Raw genomic sequence first — 21,494 nt, 5'->3', positions numbered from 1 at the left:
TCAACAATGTTGGGCGCGTCCTTCCCTAATCATGCACTCCCAAGTTTCGCCATCACCAGATCATAAAACATCTTCTTAAATGTAGGCGCGTCCTCAGTGCTTGGACGCGTCCTTATCTTCTACAATGCAATACCGGTTTTGACTGTACTTAATCCGCATTTGACCCGAGTCAATCTAATGCCAAATTTTGGGTATAACAGTTGCTATATTGAATTTTGTCACAATTAGCAAAAATGAAAATTGTCAGGTCCGAGTTGCACGAGCACTTTGAAATAAGAAAATTTCTAAATCGGTGTTCGAGCGATTATTCTAAAAAGTTTTTTAGACGTAACCAATTGGATAAATTATTTATATTTAACACCGATTCCGCCAATAAAAACATTATAAGCACATCATTTTATAATAAACTTAAATATCTAATTTAATATCTCAGATGTCGTTTCATAAAAAAATTTGGTATTTAATTTGGGACACTAATATAACTGTCAGAATTTTCTTTTAAGAAATAAGATAATGGACAAAAAAATTCTCATTTTTCATTTATGTTGTTTCACCTTCCTTTTTCCTCGTTTCTTTTCTTCAAATAAATATTTTCAGAGAAGCAAATACTAAAAAGCTACAAATGGCCCGCAAGGGTTGGCTCAGTTGGTTAAAGAGAGGAAAACTATTCTCTTGGTCACAGGTTCGAATCCCACGTGAGGAGAATTTATGATTATGCCTCCTGAGTCAGAGCATGTCGCTTAAATGTGGTTTACCTTGGTTCACGTGGTTTGCAGGCTATTACCCAGTGCGCACCCGAAGGGTAGCGGCTGCGGGTTACCTACGATAAACAAAAAAGCCACAAATGTATTTCTCACAAATTCTCTACTTATAAGTTATAAGCAAATACATGTTTTAATAATAAAAACTTAGAATCCGAATAAGATTTATAAAAACTTGCTTTAGTGATGTAATAAAAAAACTGCTCCGTTTTAGAACAAATATAAAATAATAAAAACTTAGAGACCGAATAAAATAAAATAATAAAAACTCAGAAACCCAATAAGAGTATAAAGGCTTGCTTCTGAGTTTTTTAATTAAAAATAAGAAAGTAATTAAGAGTACTTTTATCCCATTTTTAGAGGGAAAAATTAACAAATTTATATTTATTAATACTTGTTTTCATTTTTTTTAAAAATCCGAAAACACGATTACGAAAAAAAATGAAATTAATTTATGTTTCTCTTTTAAAACTCGAAAGCAAAAAGACTAAAAAAGCCAAAATATAGAATACACAAATCTCACCCTAGTAGGCGGCAGCTAAATCAATAATTTTCCCGCGCTTTTCCTCTCCCCAATTACAAAGCCGCCATTGCATCATCTCTCTGGATCTCTCTGGATCTCTCCCAATCTCTCTCTATCTCTCTGAGCTTTTTCCTCTCCAATTACAAAGGTGCCATTGCACGAAATCTCTCTCCATCTCTCCCGATCTCTCTCAATCTCTCCTAATCTCTCCTCCATCTCTCTCGATCTCTCCCAATCTCTCTGCAAGATGAGCGGCGCAATGAGAAAACTGATACAAAAGAAGTTCAAAATGAGAGGCTACACTCTCAAAGTGGAAGCTTTGAATGAAATCCTCCCTTTCTTATCCAAATTCAAAGACGCCGAAGACGAAGCCCTCGATCTCCTCCTCGACGAGCTTCAACATCAATCCTGTACGTCATTTTTAATTTTTTAGTGAGATTAGTAATTTATCGAGATTAAAAATACACCGTATCTATTATGTTAGGGACGAGATTAAGCATTTATCGAGAGTTTAAATATTAGGACCGGAGAATTTTATTGTTTTTCCGAGATTTTTAATTTTTTTTATTGAGATTAGTAATTTTATCGAGATTAAAAATACACCTTATCTATTATGTTAGGAACGAGATTAAGCATTTATCAAGAGCTTAAATATTAGGACCGGAGAATTTTATTGTTTTTTCGAGATTTAAAAATACGCTGAATCTATTGTGTTAGGAACGAGTATAATAAGTACTTATAGAGCTTTAACTTCAGGATTGGAGAATTATATGTTATCGAGATTAGTAATTTATCGAGATTGAAAAATGTTTGGCGCGTATTATGTTAGGAACGAGAATAAGTATTTATGGAGCTTAAACTTCAGGATAGGGAATTTTTTTTATTTTATTGAGATTAGTAATTTGGAAATACACTGTAATACTGTATCTATTACGTTGTGAATGAGAATGAGCATTTATCGAGCTATAAACTCGTAGGTCTCGGAGAATTTTTTTTATTTGATGGAAAATAGTAATTTATCGAGATTTAAAATGTACTGTATTTATTAAGTTATGATCGAGAAAAAGTATTAGTTTAATGAGTTGAATTAATACAATGTATTAAGTAACCGACTTTCGATAAGTTAGTAAAAGGTATTGATTATGAAATGTATTTTTTTAATAGAGGTTATTAGTCAATTGAGTACAAGTTTATTGATGTTTTGATGTTTGTGTGTGTGTTTGATGTTTGTTATAATGTGAATCGGATTTGACAGTGAAGTCGTCGATTTTGGATAAAGAGAGTGTGAGTCGTGTCGTGAGTTTGTTGATGGAAGCGGAAGCAGCCGCAGAGGATACGCCTGCTAGTACTAGTGGTAGCGGTGCTGCTCTTCGTGTTATTAATGCGTTTGTTGTCCCGAAGTACAGATATGATCCGATTAAGAAGATGTTCGTGGAGTATGTGCCTTTCTTTTCGTTAATTTCAATTTTTCGGTTTGATTAATAGCAAGAGTTGTGGTGTCTGAAATGGTTTGTTAGTGTATGTGATTGTTTGCTTTTATGCAATGATTGAGATTTGAGTAGTCAAAAAAGTGGAATTTTAGTAAGTAGTTATGTGGATGAATGATTATTACAGTTTTCCAACTCGTTACCTTGGTTATTGCTAAGATGAATGATTGATACATACATACAATGTTTCCACTCGTTTCATTATGCAGATTATGTTAATTTATGAGTTGAAAATAGCAAAAGCAACAACTGAGTGTAGTGTAATCATACAGGTTTTAACCAGTTATTTTCCCTGTTTATGACTTGGAGGTAGTGAGGCGAGTCTTGTCTATGCAATTTGTGTTGTGGGTATTCTCACAATAATTTTTTTCCTGGTCTATTTTTTCCACCACTGTATTTACATCAATCTTTATAATACTTGTAGCATCATCAAGTGTGTGCTTGGGTGTACATTCCTAGTTAATTGGGATTCTTTGTCTAGTACAAACAATGCTCAATGTATAGAGATGCTTATCAGCACCGCACCCTTCCGTTGTTGCATTCACATCCCAATTTCCATACTACTGGTTGAGTTGCAGGTCTGATTTTACTTTTAACGAAATAGTCTCAAATTTAAGTAGCTGACTGTTTACTATATCATTACTATATCATTCAACAACACACTAAAGTCTTACATGCTTCAGTAAACATTTATAGTGATTTATCTAAAGCACATTTAACTTTTCAACTGGGGTTAAGGCTGCGTACATGTCACCCTCTCGAGGCTCTACTTCGTAGCTATGTTACCCGGACTCGGGTATGGTTGTCGGACACGGGTTCGTATCCAAGTGTCGGACTCGGCAATTTTCGGAAAAATTTACATGTTTTTGGCCTAAAATAAGTGTCCAAGTGTCCATACCCATGTCCGAGTGTCGAGTGTCCGACACGGGTACTCGATGCAAAATGAAGAGTTTGGGTAACTAAGCTTCGTAGTATGACATACTGGTTTTTGTTTGGTTATTTCTTATACATAACCTTCTGAATGCTGGAGCATTTTCAAGTTCACTTGGTGTTCAAGTGTCCGTACTTGTATCCATTTTATAAACTTGTCAAAAGTATAGTAAGGATAGAACAATAGTGTAGAGATGACGCCGTTGGACAAAGGGTAGTTGGTGAATTCAGATTTAAAAAATTATTGTGTATCGGATACAGGAGTGAGCCATGGTATATAGTATATTCATGTTTAGTTAGGCTTCATTCCTGCTACACTGGCCCGTGATACATATACCGCAAAATAATTTGGTCATCAGGCAGACTTTGTAATGACTAATTCCAAAAGTTATATCAAAACATTATAACCAAGCTACAATATTAGAAATGAGAATTTCATAAATCTTTTCTGATTACTATTTTGGCATTTTTGAAATATTGACTTTTTCAAAACTTCCTGTTAAAAGGAAGTACATGGGAGAATTCATGCATGTAATCTAAAGAAATAAATTATTGTTTAAAAGTATGTATAGAAGTATTGATGATTGTTTTTTCTTAAGGTTGGAAATGCTATTGTGTTCAAGTTAAACTAAAAACTGTTTTACATGGATTTTTTATCTGCTCCACTTACCATTATTTTTGACTTGTAGGCATACTGGGAGGCTTCCGATTCATGGAGATGCTTCTGCAAAAGCAATTTTGTATAGAGATAGATTTTTATTGTTGTTTCAAAGGCTTTCTCGCGATCCACATTTCTCAAGGCCTGCATTTGATACTGATTTGTCACAATTTGGGAACTGCCAGGTACTTTTTCCCTCTTAAGATCATAGAGCAATATTTGGTGTTAATATCTGTAGTTTTAGGGTGTGGATGTTAATTTTGATTGTACGCTTACCTATCCAGATATCCCCAATTCAATCTCTAGTTGGGCGAACAGGAAGATGCTGGGTGATGGGAGTAATATCTCAATTGGAAGATGGGCATTTTTACTTGGAAGATCTAAGTGCAGCAGTTGAAATAAATCTTACTAATGCAATATCCTTATCAACAAATAATTTTCTATTTCCTAGTATTAATAACTGTGCAAGATGGGAAATAAGTCATCTCTATATCTTCCCTGTAACAGCTTTCTAACCACTTCTCCATACACATCCAACAGTGATCCCATATATGCTTTGCCAAACTGCCATGATACTTCCTCCACTCCGTATGCTGGAATTATATTGACTGTAACTATTAAAGATGTGGAAGAACATGTGCATTGTCATAATGCGTAGTGAGGCACATATAATTTCCAGATTTCAATTATGAAAGTTGGTTTATAAAATATTTTAATCAACCTGTCTGTAATTTCATTGACATCAACCCAAGACTTTGTGCTGCCATGTTTTTATTTGTTAACATCGAAGACACAAGCCAAGACTTCCTTTTTCTGATTTTGTTATGTGTTATCTCTCTTTTCTAGTTGGTAATAAGATACAAATCTACCAGTATAACTATTTGTGAAACTACAACTACTTGCCTGAACTTATAAGTTAAACCTATTTGCAATTGATTCCATAAAAAATGAAGCATTAGTGGAATGTTTGGTACAACTTATTTGCGAGCTGAATTACTACTTCATGTATGAATGTTTCATATATCATGTGTGCCTTCACATTTGTTGTTTGGATGTGCCTTTCCATGTCTACAAGGTGCATTCACTTCGTGGCTTCGTTCTGTAGCCACAACTGTCTTTATTTTGTTCTTTCTTTATGTATCACTGTTATATCACATAGACCATAATTTTATTTTTCAATAAACAATTTGGTTGGTAAGCACATAAACGGTGCTAAAAATCTGAGGATTTTGTTTCTTTAACATGCCATACAAGATAACCACTGGATTCTTTTCAGAGAACACTATAGTTTTAGCAGAAGGGGAGATGCTCCTAAATGGGATGTTTCAGGTTTGTATATTTTTCCTCGTCTTTTATCATATTTGCCCCTCTATGTATAAATCTTAGAAGGAGTCTTACACAGAGCACATTCTTATCGTCTACTGTCTTCAGTAAAATTGAGCCTTTATTACGTCTCCGTGTGCTAAGATGTCCCACTGAAAACCCACAGAAATGTCATCACTAAGCTTCTGAAGTCTTCCTCTTTGCAACGAACCATTTTTCCTTCTGTTAACTTCTGTCCTCGTAGGATGTTTAGGCGAGCGTGATGTAATATAGGATCCAAAGTTTACTCTTTTAACCTTTATTGCGATTTTTTCCCGTCAGTAGACATTTTGTATGTTTTCTGCTTACAGACACTCTAAGCTTTAGCAGTAAGAATAGCATACTTAAAAGAATATCTTTTGTTCACTCAAAAATAATCTTGCAGGTCAAAACATGTGGGTTTCCTCCACTAGAAGATAGGGACAAGTCATCTGGATTATTTTCTGGGATTGACTTCTTTGGCAGTGGTAAACTTGCAAAGGAGGAAACTGTATCCTTTTGTATGCCTTCGATTAATACAGTTTTATGGGCCAAAAATTTGGGATTTTCTGCTAAAAATTTGATGACTTCTTTGTTTGGATATGTCCTTAACTTTTCATATAGCTGAGACTTGCAGAGTTGGAAACAAGGGCAGTAAATGACATGTTTGTCGTCCTTTCAGATATTTGGCTGGACAATGAGGATGTATGCATGCAATTGCTAAATCATTTCAGTAGTTACTTGTTGCCAATTTTATCTATTATTTAAAATGGAAAACTAGGTCTAACACAATGTTCTATTTGTTTACAGACTATGAAAAACCTGCAGACAGTCCTTGATGGTTATGAGAATGTAGAAGTGGTTCCTTCTCTGTTTGTCTTCATGGGGAATTTCTGCTCCCATCCATGTAACCTTTCTTTTAGTTCTTACTCAACAGTCAGGTAAGTGCTCTGATATTTTTTTTTCTTAATATGTTGTTCGTCCAAATTCGTTCACCTAAACTGAAAAATAGCAAAATTTGCGTCACAGATCGCAATTCGGGAAACTTGGGCAAATTATTGGAGCTCATCATAGATTACTAGAGCATAGCAGGTTCTTGTTCATTCCTGGGCCCAATGATGCAGGTATGTAACCCATTCTTGATCAAGTATGAAATCTGCCTTGGCTAAGAGTAGTATTTTGATATTTAGCAAATGTAGGTCCTTCAACAGTTCTACCAAGACCCCCTTTACCAAATTATCTGACTGAAGAGCTTCAGAAGCATGTTCCAAATGCTCTATTTTTAAGTAATCCATGCAGGTAAACTGTACATCAATATCTCAGTCGATCTATTAGCCAAATCAAGATAAATGAAAGTAAATTTACTTTTTAATCCATCAAATGCATTTTGAAGCCTCAATAACACTTCTCGTTTCTTTACTCAGAATCAAGTTTTACACCCAAGAGATCGTATTTTTCCGCCAGGATCTACTATACAGAATGCGTAGGTCATGTTTAATGCCGCCTTCATCAGAAGAAACAAGTGATCCTTTTGAGCATGTGAGTTATAAAATCTGTTCTCTTTTGTGAAAAAAAATTGTTATACATTTCATTGTCAATTATAACATCTTTCTTTTGATAGAGTTAGTACCTTCAACAAGAATGAACAGCCACAGGTTCAGAGAAGCTCATTAATGTACACTGTTTTATTCTTTCCTGCAGCTTGTTGCCACTATAACTCATCAAAGCCATCTGTGCCCCCTCCCCCTAAGTATACAACCTGTCATCTGGAATTACGATCACTGTCTCCACCTCTATCCAACACCTCATACGGTATATAACTTCTCTTGGAAGAACATGCAACTGTTTGTTTGTTCATTTATTTATTTATCGATTTCTTGTGCATCCATATTGCGAGTGTCGGTAACCAATCCATATTCTGCTATTCCTTTGATATAATCAGCAATTATAATTTCTCAATAAAAGATTTGTGAATTTTTATTAGCTTGATGTTGTAATTCAACTGTATCAAAATTAAATCATGATCTAGAGCTTGAAAAAGTTAAAACGACCATAATGCAAACAGATATGGCATACATTTAGAACCTTGATAACGTGCATTTGCATCTTATTGCAGATCGTGTTGGGTGATAAAAGTGAGCAGAAGGCTTTCAATTACACTGGAATCACGTGCTTTAATCCTGGTTCGTTTTCAAATGACAGCACTTTTGTTGCATATCGGCCTTGCACAAGGGAAGTTGAGTTGTCAGCCTTGTGACCGAAGGAAAATGAAATAAGAATAATATTTATACTGTACAATTATAGTCTGGTAGCAATATTTAAAAAAAACGAAGACATGCCAGCCTCTATAAGCATCAAGAAGATAGAAACCTTGGCAACTGTTGTATTTTTGCATTTGTTAGGAACTGTAAAGATGCATTTCATCCTCTTAGAATCAGTCAGCAGTGTTAGCTAGTCTTCCAAAGTTTACAATGTAGCGTTTATATCCTATATTTATGCGATGTTTCTGTTTTAACAACAGTACTCTAATAATATCCTATATTTTTTTTTATCACAAATAATATTCCATAAAATTTTACGGTAGATGAAATAAGTACGAAGGCGTTATATATGTGGGATTAAAATTTGTTTTTCAGAAATATCCCTACCAGATGATTATATTTTTTCGTATTTTGATGAAATTATTTTCTGAAGCATTTTCTAAACTAGTTGCTAACTTTCTGTGGAGTGAGACTTGACAATTGGACTCCTGTTAGACCAGCCTAACGGAGCTTTTGAGCTTATGAAGTGCGAGTGCGGTTTGGAAATTTAATCAAACCGCATGTGTGATTTAGTTTGCGGTTTGAGGAAAAGCTAGCAGAGACGCGGATGCGACATTTGCAGGGGTGGCATTCCTCACAGGCAGCTTTTTAGGCTCCTTTCGGATTATGCTACTTATGTGCAGAGTTGTTTTGAGTGTTCTCATTAGTGTTCTTAATCAGCCTATCTTCGACCGCCATCCTAAGACTATATAGGCTGAAAAACATCCTAAGCTGGAGTCTACTAGAAGCAGTTCAAAGAAGAAGGCTTATAAGAAGTAGGTCACTGTAAGTTACAATCCCTTTTCCCCTTGAAGGGCCCTGTATCTTTAACGAGTCACAAAGACGGTACAAATTATACGAAAGTTCATCTTTTGAACCGAAAGTTCATCATAATCGCGCTTAAGAAGCTTTATCACAGCCGGCATTGCTAACAATATGTATCATATGATATTTATTTTGCAAAACAAAAAAAATAATATGAAAACCTAATTTATCAGCTTTTATTCGGACTGCCTACTAATTTATTATCACTGTTACGACCTCACAATAAACGAACTTAAAAATCTAAACTATCAGCTTTTGTCACCGGAGATATAGATAGCATCACACAATTACGAACTCATAATAAACGATCTTAAAAATCTAAACTACCAGGTTTTGCCAATGTAGATATAGCATCACACAATTACGACCTCACAATAAACGATCTTAAAAATCTAAACTACCAGGTAAAACCATGTTTCCCGAATATCAAAAAAACGTTTGCTTCATCTGATGCTTTGTTCTTCATTCTTTACGTATCAAGAAAAACCAGACTCTCGACAAAAGGACCTGCGGAAGTGGAAGAATATGTTCCGAAGAGAGTACGAGTAATCCAACCAACGCACAAATTATAGACATTACTTTGTTTATCGTCATCAAGCTTATACGAGATCAAATTACCTGATTGCAGAAGTATCGGTTCACCATTGTTTCTTAGACCCAGGACATCCCCCGTAACATCTTGACTTGTGCCAAATGTCTTCTTCTTCCAAGAAAACTCAGTAATCGGATCGCCTTCCAACACCCACATGTTCCACTTACACATGTTCCACTTATCTGATTCTTTATAAGTCCATCTTATAAAGCAAGCAATAGATTGACCAAATGGATGAACACGAATACCGGGATAATAACTCGGGGTCGACCATTTTGGCAACAAGATGTGACCTAATATGTTAGTCTTCGCATCAAAATACATAACTATAATATCTCGGTCCAAATTGCGCCCTACCCAAAATGCAGTACCGTTAACAAAAACATCGCTTCCAGTCTTGATTTCACGAACCAAAACAATATTTAAACTTATTTTCTTCCAAGAATTAGTGTTTAGACTATAAACACCGATGAAGACCGAGTGGGGATGAGGTGCACGCTCAACGTCCCAATTAGGCTTTACGATATCTACAAGAACATACTCCCTCCGTCCCACCAGGATGTACATCTCTGGTGGGCACGGAGACCAATATATATATATATAAAAGTAGGTAAAGTAATGAAAAATGATGAAAAGTGGTTAAAGTAGTGGGACCTATTAATATTTAATAATAGATTTGAGAGAGTGGAGGAAGTTAGTGGGTGTAATAGTGTTTTATATTATTAAAAGTTTACTATTTTTGGAATGTAAAGAATTGGATGGGACGGCCCAAAATAGTAACTGTAAAGAAATGGATGGGAGTAATCATTAAGTCCTGGTACAAACCCGAAAGCTAATGCCTCCCACAGAGTACATTGAGCGGGATAGTAAGGAAGAGGTGAACCCGAAAGAGTTTTATATTTATGAATTAAAGGATTCCACAGATAAATACTACGTAGACCAGAAGAATTATTCATGGTTCTCAGGCATATCAGACCATATGATAGTGCACACCAGTCAAGGTGCACGCAAAGTCCGCACACAGCAGCCGGAGGAAACTTCTCAATCGTTAAGTATTCTTCACATTGTACATCATCCAAACTTACTGTTAGTTTAAAGTAATGAAGATTCAAGAAAAAGAGATGAGCGTTATGTTTGCGGGTGCTGTGATTCAAGTGGAGGGTGATAAACATAGGAGTGCGTATTAGATTATACCATGATTTTTGAACGCACATGCAACGTAAGATATGTTTTACGGGCAGTCTTACGAGGATTTCAGCCAAGATATCTTCATGTAACTCGGAAATCTTCCGTTGCTTTTTCACCATCGGCATATTAGTCTTTAGGGTTTTCTTATTATCAAGGGTTAAATAACTACTTGATATCACAGAGGACTGTGGGGCTGACAAACATACCCCACTTAGAGTTAAAATACAAAAAAAATTATTTTTATAGAAAATGAAAAAAATCAATTTTAATTTTATAATTTTGATAGGGAAATTGTCAAAAATACTCATGTTTTGAAACTATTTTTAAAAATTTTGGTAAAAATTGCCTTTGAGATTGCTACGGTTGTATATAAGGTTGCCCCATATTTTTGAATTTTTTTTGTAGTATGAGTTTTTTTTTTAAAAAAAACCTTCAAATAATAATCGAGTCAAATCTCATTATTTCATATTCGATCATATTTAGGCTCTGTTTGAAATTGCTGTTAAAAATTGTTGTGCTGTTAAAAAAATGATGTTGTAAAAATCAGATGACTGTTTGATATTTTTTTTATATGTATATGTTTTGATGCAAAAAATTAAAAATAATAATGTTTTTGGTAAGATTTGATGGTGAAATCAGTATCTGATTCGCGCAAAAGCTTTTCTAAAAGAATGAGGACTTATTTTCTCTAACAACAGCTTTTAGGCCAGAAATATTTTTATGAAAAACAGTTTTTAAATTTTACTAAACAGTTTTTTAACTGGTTTTCAGCGAAAAACTGTTGTTGTTGCAATACCAAACACACTCTTAGTTAAGGTAGTTGGTACCTAGTGAGCACCTATCGATCACTCTTAAAAAAATATAAAACGACATTAAGTCATGGTTATAGAAATTAAACGATTTTTCAAATATGACTGATAAATTTTTAAAAAATATTCGATCAATTCGATAAATCACCGAAATATAATCAACAAATTATTCAATTTTTTTTAAAATCATCAATAAATCATAAATTAATACCTATACCTATAAATTCCGATTTCCGGAATGTATGACTTGAACCAGAGACCTCGCCGTAATCCCTTAATTTTTTTTAATCAAATCTAAACGGGCTCTTGTACTAAACAATGATAGAAAACAAACATGTTCCAGACTGAGCTACAGACTTGATACCTGCCCCAATAATAAAAAAAGGGCCCATTTGAAAGTATAGTACACATAAAACAAGGCCCCATAACAAAGTGTCCAAATCTAGTTTCAATTTTATTTTTTTCCTGCAGGTTTCAAATTTTATTCACTTAAAAATAAATATATAAATACAGATATTTAATTATTTATATTTTGATTGGGTCTGAAATGAAATTTTGTAACAAATAAAGGGCCAAGATTGTAACTTGAAAACACTAGACATCTTCACCGAGCTGGAAAAAAATACACACAAAAATCAAGAATTTGATTTGGGGGTAAAGGTTGGATCTTTAAGCATTTTCATGGATTTTTAAGTAAGTTTTTCAATGCTTTGTGTTTATAATTATAAATTAATGATGCCCAAGAAGTTGTATTAGTGTATAATTAATTTAAGTGAAAAAAGTTTGTTTTTTTTTTATTTTTGAACTAATTCTTGAATCTTGATTTTGCCCATTTGAGTTTTTTGAATTTTGAGGTAGTTGAATCTGTGTTCTTGGTGTATATGATTGTTATGAAGATGCCCTTGAAGCTATTTGAGTGTTTAAGCAATTGAAGTGAAAAAATATGATTGTTTTAGTTTAGAGCTTAGTCTTAAATCTTGATTTTACCCATTTTAGTTTTTTGAATTTTGAGGTAGTTAAATCTGTGTTTTTGGTGTATATGTATGTTATAAAGATGCCCTTCAAGCTATTTTAGTGTTTAAGCTTCTTAAGTGAAATAATTTTACTTGTTTTGAAATAGTGCTTAGTTGAATCTTGATTTTACCCATTCCAGCGTTTTGAATTTCGAGGTAGTTAAATCTGTGTTTTTGGTGTATATTTATATATAAAGATGCCCTGAGACCTATATTAGTGTATAAGCAATTTAAATGAAGAAAATTTACTTGTTTTAATTTTGAGCTAATCTTGAATCTTGATATTATCCCTTACATTTTTTTTTGTAATTTGAACTTAAGGTAGCTAAATTTGTGTTTTTGGAGTAAATATGTATAGAAGATGCCAAGAAACCTAGATTGTTATTTAAGCAATTTAAGTTAAAGAAATTTATTTATTTTGAAGTAGAATCAATTATTTTACTGCCAGTTTTAGTTAGTAGAATTTTGAAGTAGTTGAATGTGTAAATTTACTTTTTGTATATGTGTTTGTATTACAGGTTTTTCATCTCGCTGTGATCTGTTTTTGGGTTGATTAGCGAAATGGAGGAAGTGTCGAATAGTAAAGTTGATTTTATTTTGGAGTTTCTCAAAAGCAATAAGTTCTCCAGGGCTGAAGCTGCATTGCGTAGCGAGCTTGGTAAGCATCCTGATTTGGATGGTTTGTTTCAGAAGCTTAGTACTAGTGATAAAGAATCTGAAAGTGAGGGAGAATTGATGGAGTTAAAAAATGGGCCTGCAAGTTCGCAGAGAAGTGTGGGAGTTTCTTGTGAGGAGCTTATTGTTAAAGAAATTGAGTGTGGGACTATTAGAAATGAATCTAGCGAGAATAGGAGGAAAGTTCCTGAAGAACTGATTAGTAATGGTGATGAATATTCTATCGGGAGAAGAGAAAAGAATTCAGGATTACCTGGGAGTTCTGAGAATAATGTGCTTGATTTGCGTACTTGGAAGTTGAATCAAAGTAATAGTGGCATGGTTGCTAATTCTATGCGTACTGATGGCGGGAATAGTGCGAAGGTGAAAACGAATTCAAGAGAGGAAGAGGGAGTTAATTACATTAACAATGAGAAAATATTTACCCCTTCATGGCTTGGGAGTACCAGTACATCTAGCAGTAATACAAAAGAAAAAGAGAATGGTCATAGTGGCTATTCTAAAGATGATGATTTTGTGGGAAATCCGTGGTCTAGAAATGATGAATCTACCTTAGAGACTGGAAAAGAAGTATGGAAAGACTGTTCTGTTAAAACTGTGCTTCAATTTCCAAAAGCAGATGTTTCAGCCAGTTATGATAGTTCAAGTATTGGTATTGGAGACCTAAAGGACGGGAAGAGAAAATCGAAAGAGACAAACTATGTTCGGGATGCCATAAAAGAGCAAGAAGATGAGGTTGGAAGAGGTATGTACTATGGGAAAACACAGGAACCAAAAACATTTGGTAGCCTAGGGATTATTCCGTACATACCTTCTGAAAATCATAAGGAAGAGTTTCCGAGGTTGGCGCCTGTTAAGCTCAAGTCAGAGGAGAAGCCATTAAATATAACATGGGAAGAGAAGTTTGAGCGTGATGTATCCAGTTCAAAGATTAATAATGCCGACGCCTACCTTATCGGTTCGTTTTTAGATGTCCCAATTGGACAACAGACCAACTCTTTAGGTTCGCTGATGTGATAAAAAATTCAGATTGTATTTGTTGCTTGCATAATATTTTGAACTTCTCATTCTAATTAAATAAACTAAAATCTTGTTTGCATGCGCCAGCTATATAATAATCAAATTGCATGATGTTTTTGGCCCTATATGTTTATGATTAAATTTTCTTCATCTACCTATAAAAATAATTAAAATAAGATGTAACATCTGTATATTCTCTTACTTTTATCTGTCTTTACATAATGCCATTGTCGAAACCACCATCAAATTTTGACCACAATCTTTGTCTGTTATGAGATAGTGAAAGATATCTCCCATATACATCCAAGTATGCTTATGTGAAACATGAAAGAGGTATTTAGTAAGTCTTATGTTGCATCAGTCCTCTTTCACTTAATACTGTAAATATATTCATGTCTTGGAGAAAGATTATTACATAAATGGATGATAAATTTCCTCTCTATTTTTCACAAAATCAACTTGTTGGTCAACTATACATATGCTGTATGATATATTTAAACGAATTTATTCTGTTAAATTGGAATTCTAATAAAGCTTACACACTTGATACTTGGCGTACTCACTTTTTTTCTGGAAATCAGCTGTTAAAATTGCTGGTATGTAATATACTTTTAAGAGTTGAATTCTTCTAGCTAAAGCAATACCTGTCGTCTATATGCTATAATGTTTATTTTCCACCCAAAAGTTAATGTGGCAGTGAATTTTTTAGTTTTTTTAAGCAATGATTATAAATATCAACCTGTTTCTGACGTGGGAATTTTTTTTGATACTGTACATATTTCACCTATTATAAAATGGTAATATAATACTTGTAATTACTGTATCAGGTGGAAACAGGCCTGGAGGTGGCAATTGGTTATCCGTCAGCCAGGGCATATGTGAGGACACATCTGATCTTGTTTCTGGTTTTGCAACTATAGGCGACGGACTAAGTGAAGCTGTTGATTATCCCAACGAGTTTTGGGATTCTGACGAATACGATGACGACGATGATGTTGGCTACATGAGACAACCTATAGAGGATGAGACCTGGTTTCTGGCTCATGAAATTGACTACCCAAGTGATAATGAAAAGGGAGCAGGACAGGGGAGTGTTCCAGACCCTCAAGAAAGATGTTCAAACAAAGACGAGGATGATGATCAGTCATTTGCTGAGGGGGATTCCTATATAGCCAGTGATAATGTTTTCCCATCTAGAAAAGACAATCCACTTGCATCTTCAGATGATCCGATAGGGCTGTCAGCAACAAATATGTATGGGAGGACTAACGAAAGAAGGTTAACTGCTCATTATGATGGACAGTTGATTGATAAGGAAGAGCTGAATTTAAGGTGTAATGAACCTGTATGGCAGGGCTTTGTTTCTGAGAGTAATGATCTCATTATGCTAGGGGACAGGAAAGTTATAGATGAGTGTGAAAGGCCTCGGCCTGATGATATTTTTATGGATGATGATCAACATGATTCAGTTAGATCAATTGGTGTGGGGATTAATAGTGATGTAGCTGATTTTGGCAGTGAGGTGCGGGAAAGTTTGCTTGGAGGTAGTAGTGAGGGTGATATGGAATACTTTAATGATCAAGATGTTGGCGGGTCTAGGTATTCTCAGCAAGATCTGGATAATAGATACAATGGAAGATCTAAAAGTGACAAAAACAAAGTCAGTAAACATGACCCTCATAAGCCCGTAATACGACATAGCAAAGATGCAGGCGCACATTCAAAAGATCTCAAAGAAAGGGGGTTTGCCTTTCCCCCTCCGAGAAATGGGCCAATTGTTCAGACAGTCTCTAGTAAAACTTCGTGGTCTAACAAAAGGAATGCTGATAATAATTTGATTGGAAATGAAGACATGCTTGCTTTGTGGAAACAAAGAAGCAATGATTCTTCACCTGTTAGGAGTTCATGTGATGAAGATGATGCTAATGCAGTGGGATCCACAAATTCTTCCCCTTCAACAAACTCAAAGTATGGTTATATTGAGCGGGCTCACGTCAAAAAGGAGGATGAAAGACTTCTGGATGAAAGACTAGAGGATCCAGGGGCATCTTTGGAGGATGAAGAGGCAGCCGCTGTGCAAGAACAAGTAAAACAGATAAAGGCTCAGGAAGAAGAATTTGAAACCTTCAACCTTAAGATTGTGCACAGAAAAAACAGGCATGCCTTTCCTCTCAACTCCATCTTTTTATTTAATGTCTGTGCTTACTTGTAGAGATCATTACTCTGCATTTTTTTATTTTTTTAGGGGTTTGTCAGGCATGTCATCATGGTAGATCTTTATTTACTCCCCGCAAGCATGAACAAAAAAGTTTTTTTTTGGTACTCATTTGAATGTATTCCCTAGAGAGCTTAGAGAAGAAGAGGGGTTTTCTTTTTTATCACAGTATCACACTCAACTTTTTTTGCTTTTTGAACGTAACTGTTTTCTTTTTAAGCAACTTCTTAATGCATTGCTGTGTTTGGTATGTTCAATTTGTAAACCCAAGTTTTTATACTGATGTATATTTCTTTTATATATATATATATATTGGAAAAGAGAGTCATGCTCCACTACACTGCAAACCTTTATAGCCTAAAATCCTCCTGGATTCAGTAAAAAAATACATAATTAAGACTATCATATATCCTAATAATATTCAAGATTCACTTAAAATATGTTTAGGACCCAATGTTTCTAGAGTTTTTAGTCCAAATGGTTATTATTTGTGAACAAGCCTATATATAATTATGTATGAAGAGTAGAGCCTTTATTACTGTGTTAACACATATTAGATCGAAATATATATCTTTTGTGTGGAACCATAGGATAATGACATGTTCAGAAGTTATTGTGTATGTGTATTCTCGTTTTTCCCTTTCAAATTTAGCTCTAGTTTTGGTAGAAACTTTAGGAACAGTGGTTAACGAATCTTAACACTCCATTTGTTTCCCCCAGAACTGGCTTTGAGGAAGATAAAAATTTCAATGTTGTTATAAACTCGGTTCTAGCTGGGAGGTATCATGTCACAGAGTATCTTGGGTCTGCTGCATTTAGCAAAGCCATTCAAGCGCATGATCTCCACACTGGCATGGATGTCTGTGTAAAGATTATAAAGAACAATAAAGATTTTTTTGACCAAAGCCTTGATGAGATTAAGCTTCTCAAATTTATAAACAAGAATGATCCGGGCGACAAGTATCATATTCTGCGGTTGTATGACTACTTCTACTACCGTGTAAGTCCAATATATCTCTCTAACTATAAATATACTTAAGTTTTCTGCATGTAGTGCATGACATGTTATTATTTGATTTAGACTTACCATTGATTATAGAATACACATGGAAACATTTTTCTTCTTCAGTTAATTGTTGCTCTAAGGTACCTGTTCACGGCGGTTAGTTTAATGGTCCGTGATTTCCAATTCTGGTCTAGAGCAAATTTTGAACAAACCTGCCAATAAATGCAGGGATGTTTTGCTATAAAATAGACCTGGGAGTTAATATATGACCATGATACTAATTCTTTTATTCGCCATCATGCATCTTATTTTGTACTTGCCGTCTCATACTAAAAGCAGGCACCTTTAACTAACACAAACATTTAAGATTAAAGTCTTAATGTCCCATAGGTGCACCTCTCAGTAGACCCAACTCATAATATTTTTTTTAATGTTTAAAGCTTTGAGCTCTATATCTTTGTTTCTAAGTTTTTAGAGATATATTGATGAAGTCAGTGTTTTGCCAAATATTCCAGTTATATCACCTAAAAGTACAAGTATTGTACAGGAGAGTTAAGCATTGTTTCACTTGCATTCATCTATAAATATTTTGTTTCGTCGACTTTTTATTTGTTTGTTCACATATCTTCTCCTAATCGGTGTAAACAAAATTAGAAATCGTATGTATCCCTTGTGTTTAGTTTTGCCTTCCTATTTAAAGACCTAATTGAGATCTTAAAGTTATGTGTTTTTAATGAGAATTGAGAAGAGAAAAAAGGTAAAATGATGAAAAAACAATATATTACATCAAGGCTACATTATCTTTGAATAATTCCTATAAGTAGTTGGTTTTTAAAAGCATTATCATAGGTTCCCTGTATATTTGCCGTAAATATAGAAAGATCTGAGTGTGTATATCTATAGCTAGACATGTTTTGTTCTTTCTGGTGTAAGAACACATGTATTATTTGCCAAAAAGTGCCATCTTAATACGCTGTGGTACTGAATTCAAGCATTTGGACTTCCTCGAAGCTATTATTTTCTTTATATTGCAACATGGTTTTTGTTCTTTGTGATTAGAGGTCTATTAGTCCTAGTTCCTGGAATTTATTCCTAGTTACTCTATAGACAAGAATACCTCTCCCTGTATAAACAGATGCTTACAGATGTTCTTCTTACCAATGCAAAGTATGACCTGTACCCAGCTTGTATCAGCTTAATTAGTTTATATCATCTTTGTTTCAGGAGCATTTGTTGATTGTATGCGAACTTCTGAAGGCAAATTTATACGAGTTTCACAAGTTTAATAGAGAATCTGGAGGGGAGGTTTACTTCACAATGCCAAGATTGCAGGTTCTTAACAATTTTTTTAATAGTGTATCTACTTCGTTATAATGTTGATGAAATATTGATTTGTAGCATTTTAAATTCTATTTGTGTAGTCTATCACTATCCAGTGTTTGGAGGCCCTTCAGTTCTTACATGGCATCGGTCTTATACACTGTGATCTGAAGCCAGAGAACATTTTAGTCAAAAGCTATAGTAGATGTGAGGTGAAGGTCATTGATTTAGGAAGTAGTTGCTTTGAAACGGATCATCTTTGCTCCTATGTTCAATCTAGATCATACCGAGCCCCGGAGGTTATTTTAGGACTGCAGTATGACAAAAAGATTGATATCTGGTCCCTCGGATGCATATTAGCAGAACTTTGCACCGGCAATGTGAGTATCTAACATCAGTACATCACTACTACTTTTTATTTGAAGTTCGTTAAATGTTGAAGATTTGAAGTTTTTATTGTTTCCTTAGCTTTCCTGTAACTTAGTTTATGACATTTTCTTTTACTCGGTCTTGAAGAGGATAGTAGAAATGTGGATAGATATAATAAAATTAATGGGTATGGCCTTAATTTTTAAAATCACATTCACAAATATGAGTGTATATTTTGGGTAATTTTTCTTATCACTTAGCAAGGGAAAAAAGGTGCATCTGTTTATCCACAACTCGGAAACCTGTAACATAATAGCCCTGGGTGGTGTTTCTTTATCTGTTCCGGCTACTAGAGAAAACTTGGTGATCAGAACTGCATTATTTGGAGAAAATTTTCTGTTTGGTTTTTCTTAATTTGAGAAGAGAGGTGCCTAAGAGAGCATGTAAATCCTCCCAAATGAAGTAAAAAGTGTAAAGTATTAACTATTCGGTGCAAGGGTGCCCTCTATTTTTGAAATGGTCCACGGTTAAAAGTTAAAACCACAAAAAGACAGAACGTTACCCCATTTCAACAAGTGGTCAGAGGACATAACTATTCACTAAAAATCCCTTGCATCTCTCTCCCATTTAAAATAGATTTGATAAAGCTAAAACAACTATACCGCCATAGCATCTTACCATCTTTCTTCCTACAAGTGCTCTGGAACCCGGTAAGAAGCAACATTTCAACTTCTATCGGACAAACTCTATTAAGCTGAAACGCCCAAATAGAATGCACCATAAATGAGCCTTTAAAAGTTAAAAATGAATGAAAGCAATTGTTTCTTGCTCAGAAGAGGTGGAAGAGAGGCGGAGGAGTGTGACAGAAGTTTGTTTTGTATAAAAACCCCGGCAGGAGCACCTAGGGAGTTGATTTATCATTATTGGTTTCTTTGCACAACAAAATATATATATATATATTATATATTATTTTTTTCTTGGTGCTTGTTTTTTTAAATATATGTCTGCCTGTATCTCACCCATTCCGGAACTTCCAAGTGGGACATGCTGGGTGTATATTGCAATGTTAACTTATACTAGGTTAAATATTCATATCATATAATAGATTTAGCATTTGTATCGAGACATTCATTGATTAACAGTTAAGGCTCAAGTTATTATCACACTTCAGAATCTAACTTTGGGCTTATGTTCTATTAACCTTGGATCTTTAACTTGAAGCCTGTATTTATTCACCAAAACATCAAAAATGAGACATTCTATGTTCCGGAATTAATTGTATTACAATAAGCATGTGGCATTTGGTGATTTTGTATAATTATTCTTGTAGATGTGCCAGAGTTTAGTTATTCAATACGACTGAGAATATATACATGTTACTGAAATGTTAACGTGAATTGATTACATCTACAAATATGTTGCATTTAAACTCCTTCATTTTTTTTCATCATTTATTATTTGTGGTGACGATTATTTATAGATTATTGATACTATGTATAGGATATCACACACACACACACACACACACATATATTTGTTATAGTAATATGATATTTGATCAGCTTGTATATGCAAATGTAATGGCATTGTAGGTTCTCTTCCAAAACGATTCACCTGCGACATTGCTTGCTCGGGTCATCGGAATTATAGGACCAATTGACCAGTACATGCTTGCAAAAGGACGAGAAACGTACAAATACTTCACCAAGAACCACATGCTATATGAGAGGAACCAGGTAAAGATACAGCGTAGTATTTGTTGAACTCGCAGCTGTTTTGCTAATGCATAGCTCAAATTTATTGTGACCTTTACTATTTGTCGAAGCAAAACATTGGCATCCATTACTCCAGCTAAGTTTTACCTCCTCTAATTAAAGTGTGTTCCTTTTCTCTTCTTTAGGATACCAACAGATTGGAATACTTGATTCCCAAGAAGTCATCACTAAGACATCGGTTGCCAATGGGGGACCAAGGTTTCATTGATTTTGTCAACCATCTTCTTGAAGTGAACCCAAAAAAGCGCCCTTCAGCATCAGAAGCTCTGAAGCATCCATGGCTGTCATACCCTTATGAACCAATATCTTCATAAGCCCGTGTGGAAATTTCATCAGAGACTCGCAGAATGTACCATTGTGCTGGAATCCAGCTTAGATGCAAAAGAAAAGGAACTGCCATTCTAAGCCGCATTAAAGTTAGCTACAAATTCAAATTGGTCTTGCCAAAGCCATAGCCATCCCACTTATCCATAATGTTCCGACAGGCCATTTGAGTTTGTTTGATGTTGTCAACACTTCCTCCTCCACAGTTTCCATAATTTTATGGTATCCTTGACATTAATCGTATCATTTGGGTCTTCTGTTTTTGCTGTGTCCTGGACTTGGAAGGGGAATTCCTCAATCTTGTTGTATATTATGTGTGATTCTTCTTCTTGCATGATAGCTGTTATTTCTAACAAGTTTTTG

The 21,494-nt window shown here is 34.6% G+C and overlaps 2 protein-coding genes across 3 annotated transcripts; both read left to right on the top strand.

The window, feature by feature from the left end:
• Positions 1-1,254: 1,254 nt before the first annotated feature.
• LOC141670529 (DNA polymerase epsilon subunit B) lies at positions 1,255-8,220 on the top strand. The gene is made up of 13 exons (XM_074476424.1): positions 1,255-1,694; positions 2,540-2,720; positions 4,391-4,544; positions 4,644-4,776; positions 5,612-5,688; positions 6,107-6,211; positions 6,325-6,405; positions 6,511-6,641; positions 6,730-6,824; positions 6,900-6,999; positions 7,125-7,239; positions 7,402-7,512; positions 7,817-8,220. The coding sequence occupies exons 1-13, from the start codon at positions 1,532-1,534 to the stop codon at positions 7,955-7,957; spliced, it is 1,587 nt and encodes a 528-aa protein (XP_074332525.1). The 5' UTR covers positions 1,255-1,531; the 3' UTR covers positions 7,958-8,220.
• A 3,740-nt stretch (positions 8,221-11,960) lies between these two features.
• On the top strand, positions 11,961-21,465 carry LOC141670447 (uncharacterized). Of its 2 annotated transcripts, none has more exons than XM_074476289.1 (8): positions 11,961-12,107; positions 12,946-14,060; positions 14,950-16,279; positions 17,058-17,337; positions 18,568-18,675; positions 18,765-19,043; positions 20,625-20,768; positions 20,933-21,465. In XM_074476289.1, exons 2-8 carry the CDS (start codon positions 12,989-12,991, stop codon positions 21,119-21,121), a joined length of 3,402 nt encoding a protein of 1,133 aa, XP_074332390.1. In that variant the 5' UTR covers positions 11,961-12,107; positions 12,946-12,988; the 3' UTR covers positions 21,122-21,465. The 2 variants fall into 2 exon arrangements, with proteins under 2 accessions (XP_074332390.1, XP_074332389.1); XM_074476288.1 differs by having other exon boundaries at positions 12,946-14,105.
• The last annotated feature ends 29 nt before the right edge of the window (positions 21,466-21,494 follow it).

This window comes from Apium graveolens, chromosome 7, assembly GCF_009905375.1.
Source record: "Apium graveolens cultivar Ventura chromosome 7, ASM990537v1, whole genome shotgun sequence".
Classification (NCBI taxonomy): Eukaryota; Viridiplantae; Streptophyta; class Magnoliopsida; order Apiales; family Apiaceae; genus Apium; species Apium graveolens.
The sequence above is the reverse complement of the archived record's forward strand: the minus strand, read 5'-3'. Positions and strand labels throughout refer to the sequence as shown.

Bases quoted from the DNA above. Each gene is read 5' to 3' on its own strand.
- LOC141670529 (XM_074476424.1), top strand. From the start codon at position 1,532: ATGAGCGGCGCAATGAGAAAACTGATACAAAAGAAGTTCAAAATGAGA. The intron at 2,721-4,390 runs GTATGTGCCTTT...TTTGACTTGTAG, and splicing joins ATTAAGAAGATGTTCGTGGA to GCATACTGGGAGGCTTCCGA. The intron at 7,000-7,124 runs GTAAACTGTACA...TTCTTTACTCAG, and splicing joins TTTTTAAGTAATCCATGCAG to AATCAAGTTTTACACCCAAG.
- LOC141670447 (XM_074476288.1), top strand. From the start codon at position 12,989: ATGGAGGAAGTGTCGAATAGTAAAGTTGATTTTATTTTGGAGTTTCTC. The intron at 14,106-14,949 runs GTTCGCTGATGT...TTACTGTATCAG, and splicing joins ACAACAGACCAACTCTTTAG to GTGGAAACAGGCCTGGAGGT. The intron at 17,338-18,567 runs GTAAGTCCAATA...TCTTTGTTTCAG, and splicing joins ATGACTACTTCTACTACCGT to GAGCATTTGTTGATTGTATG.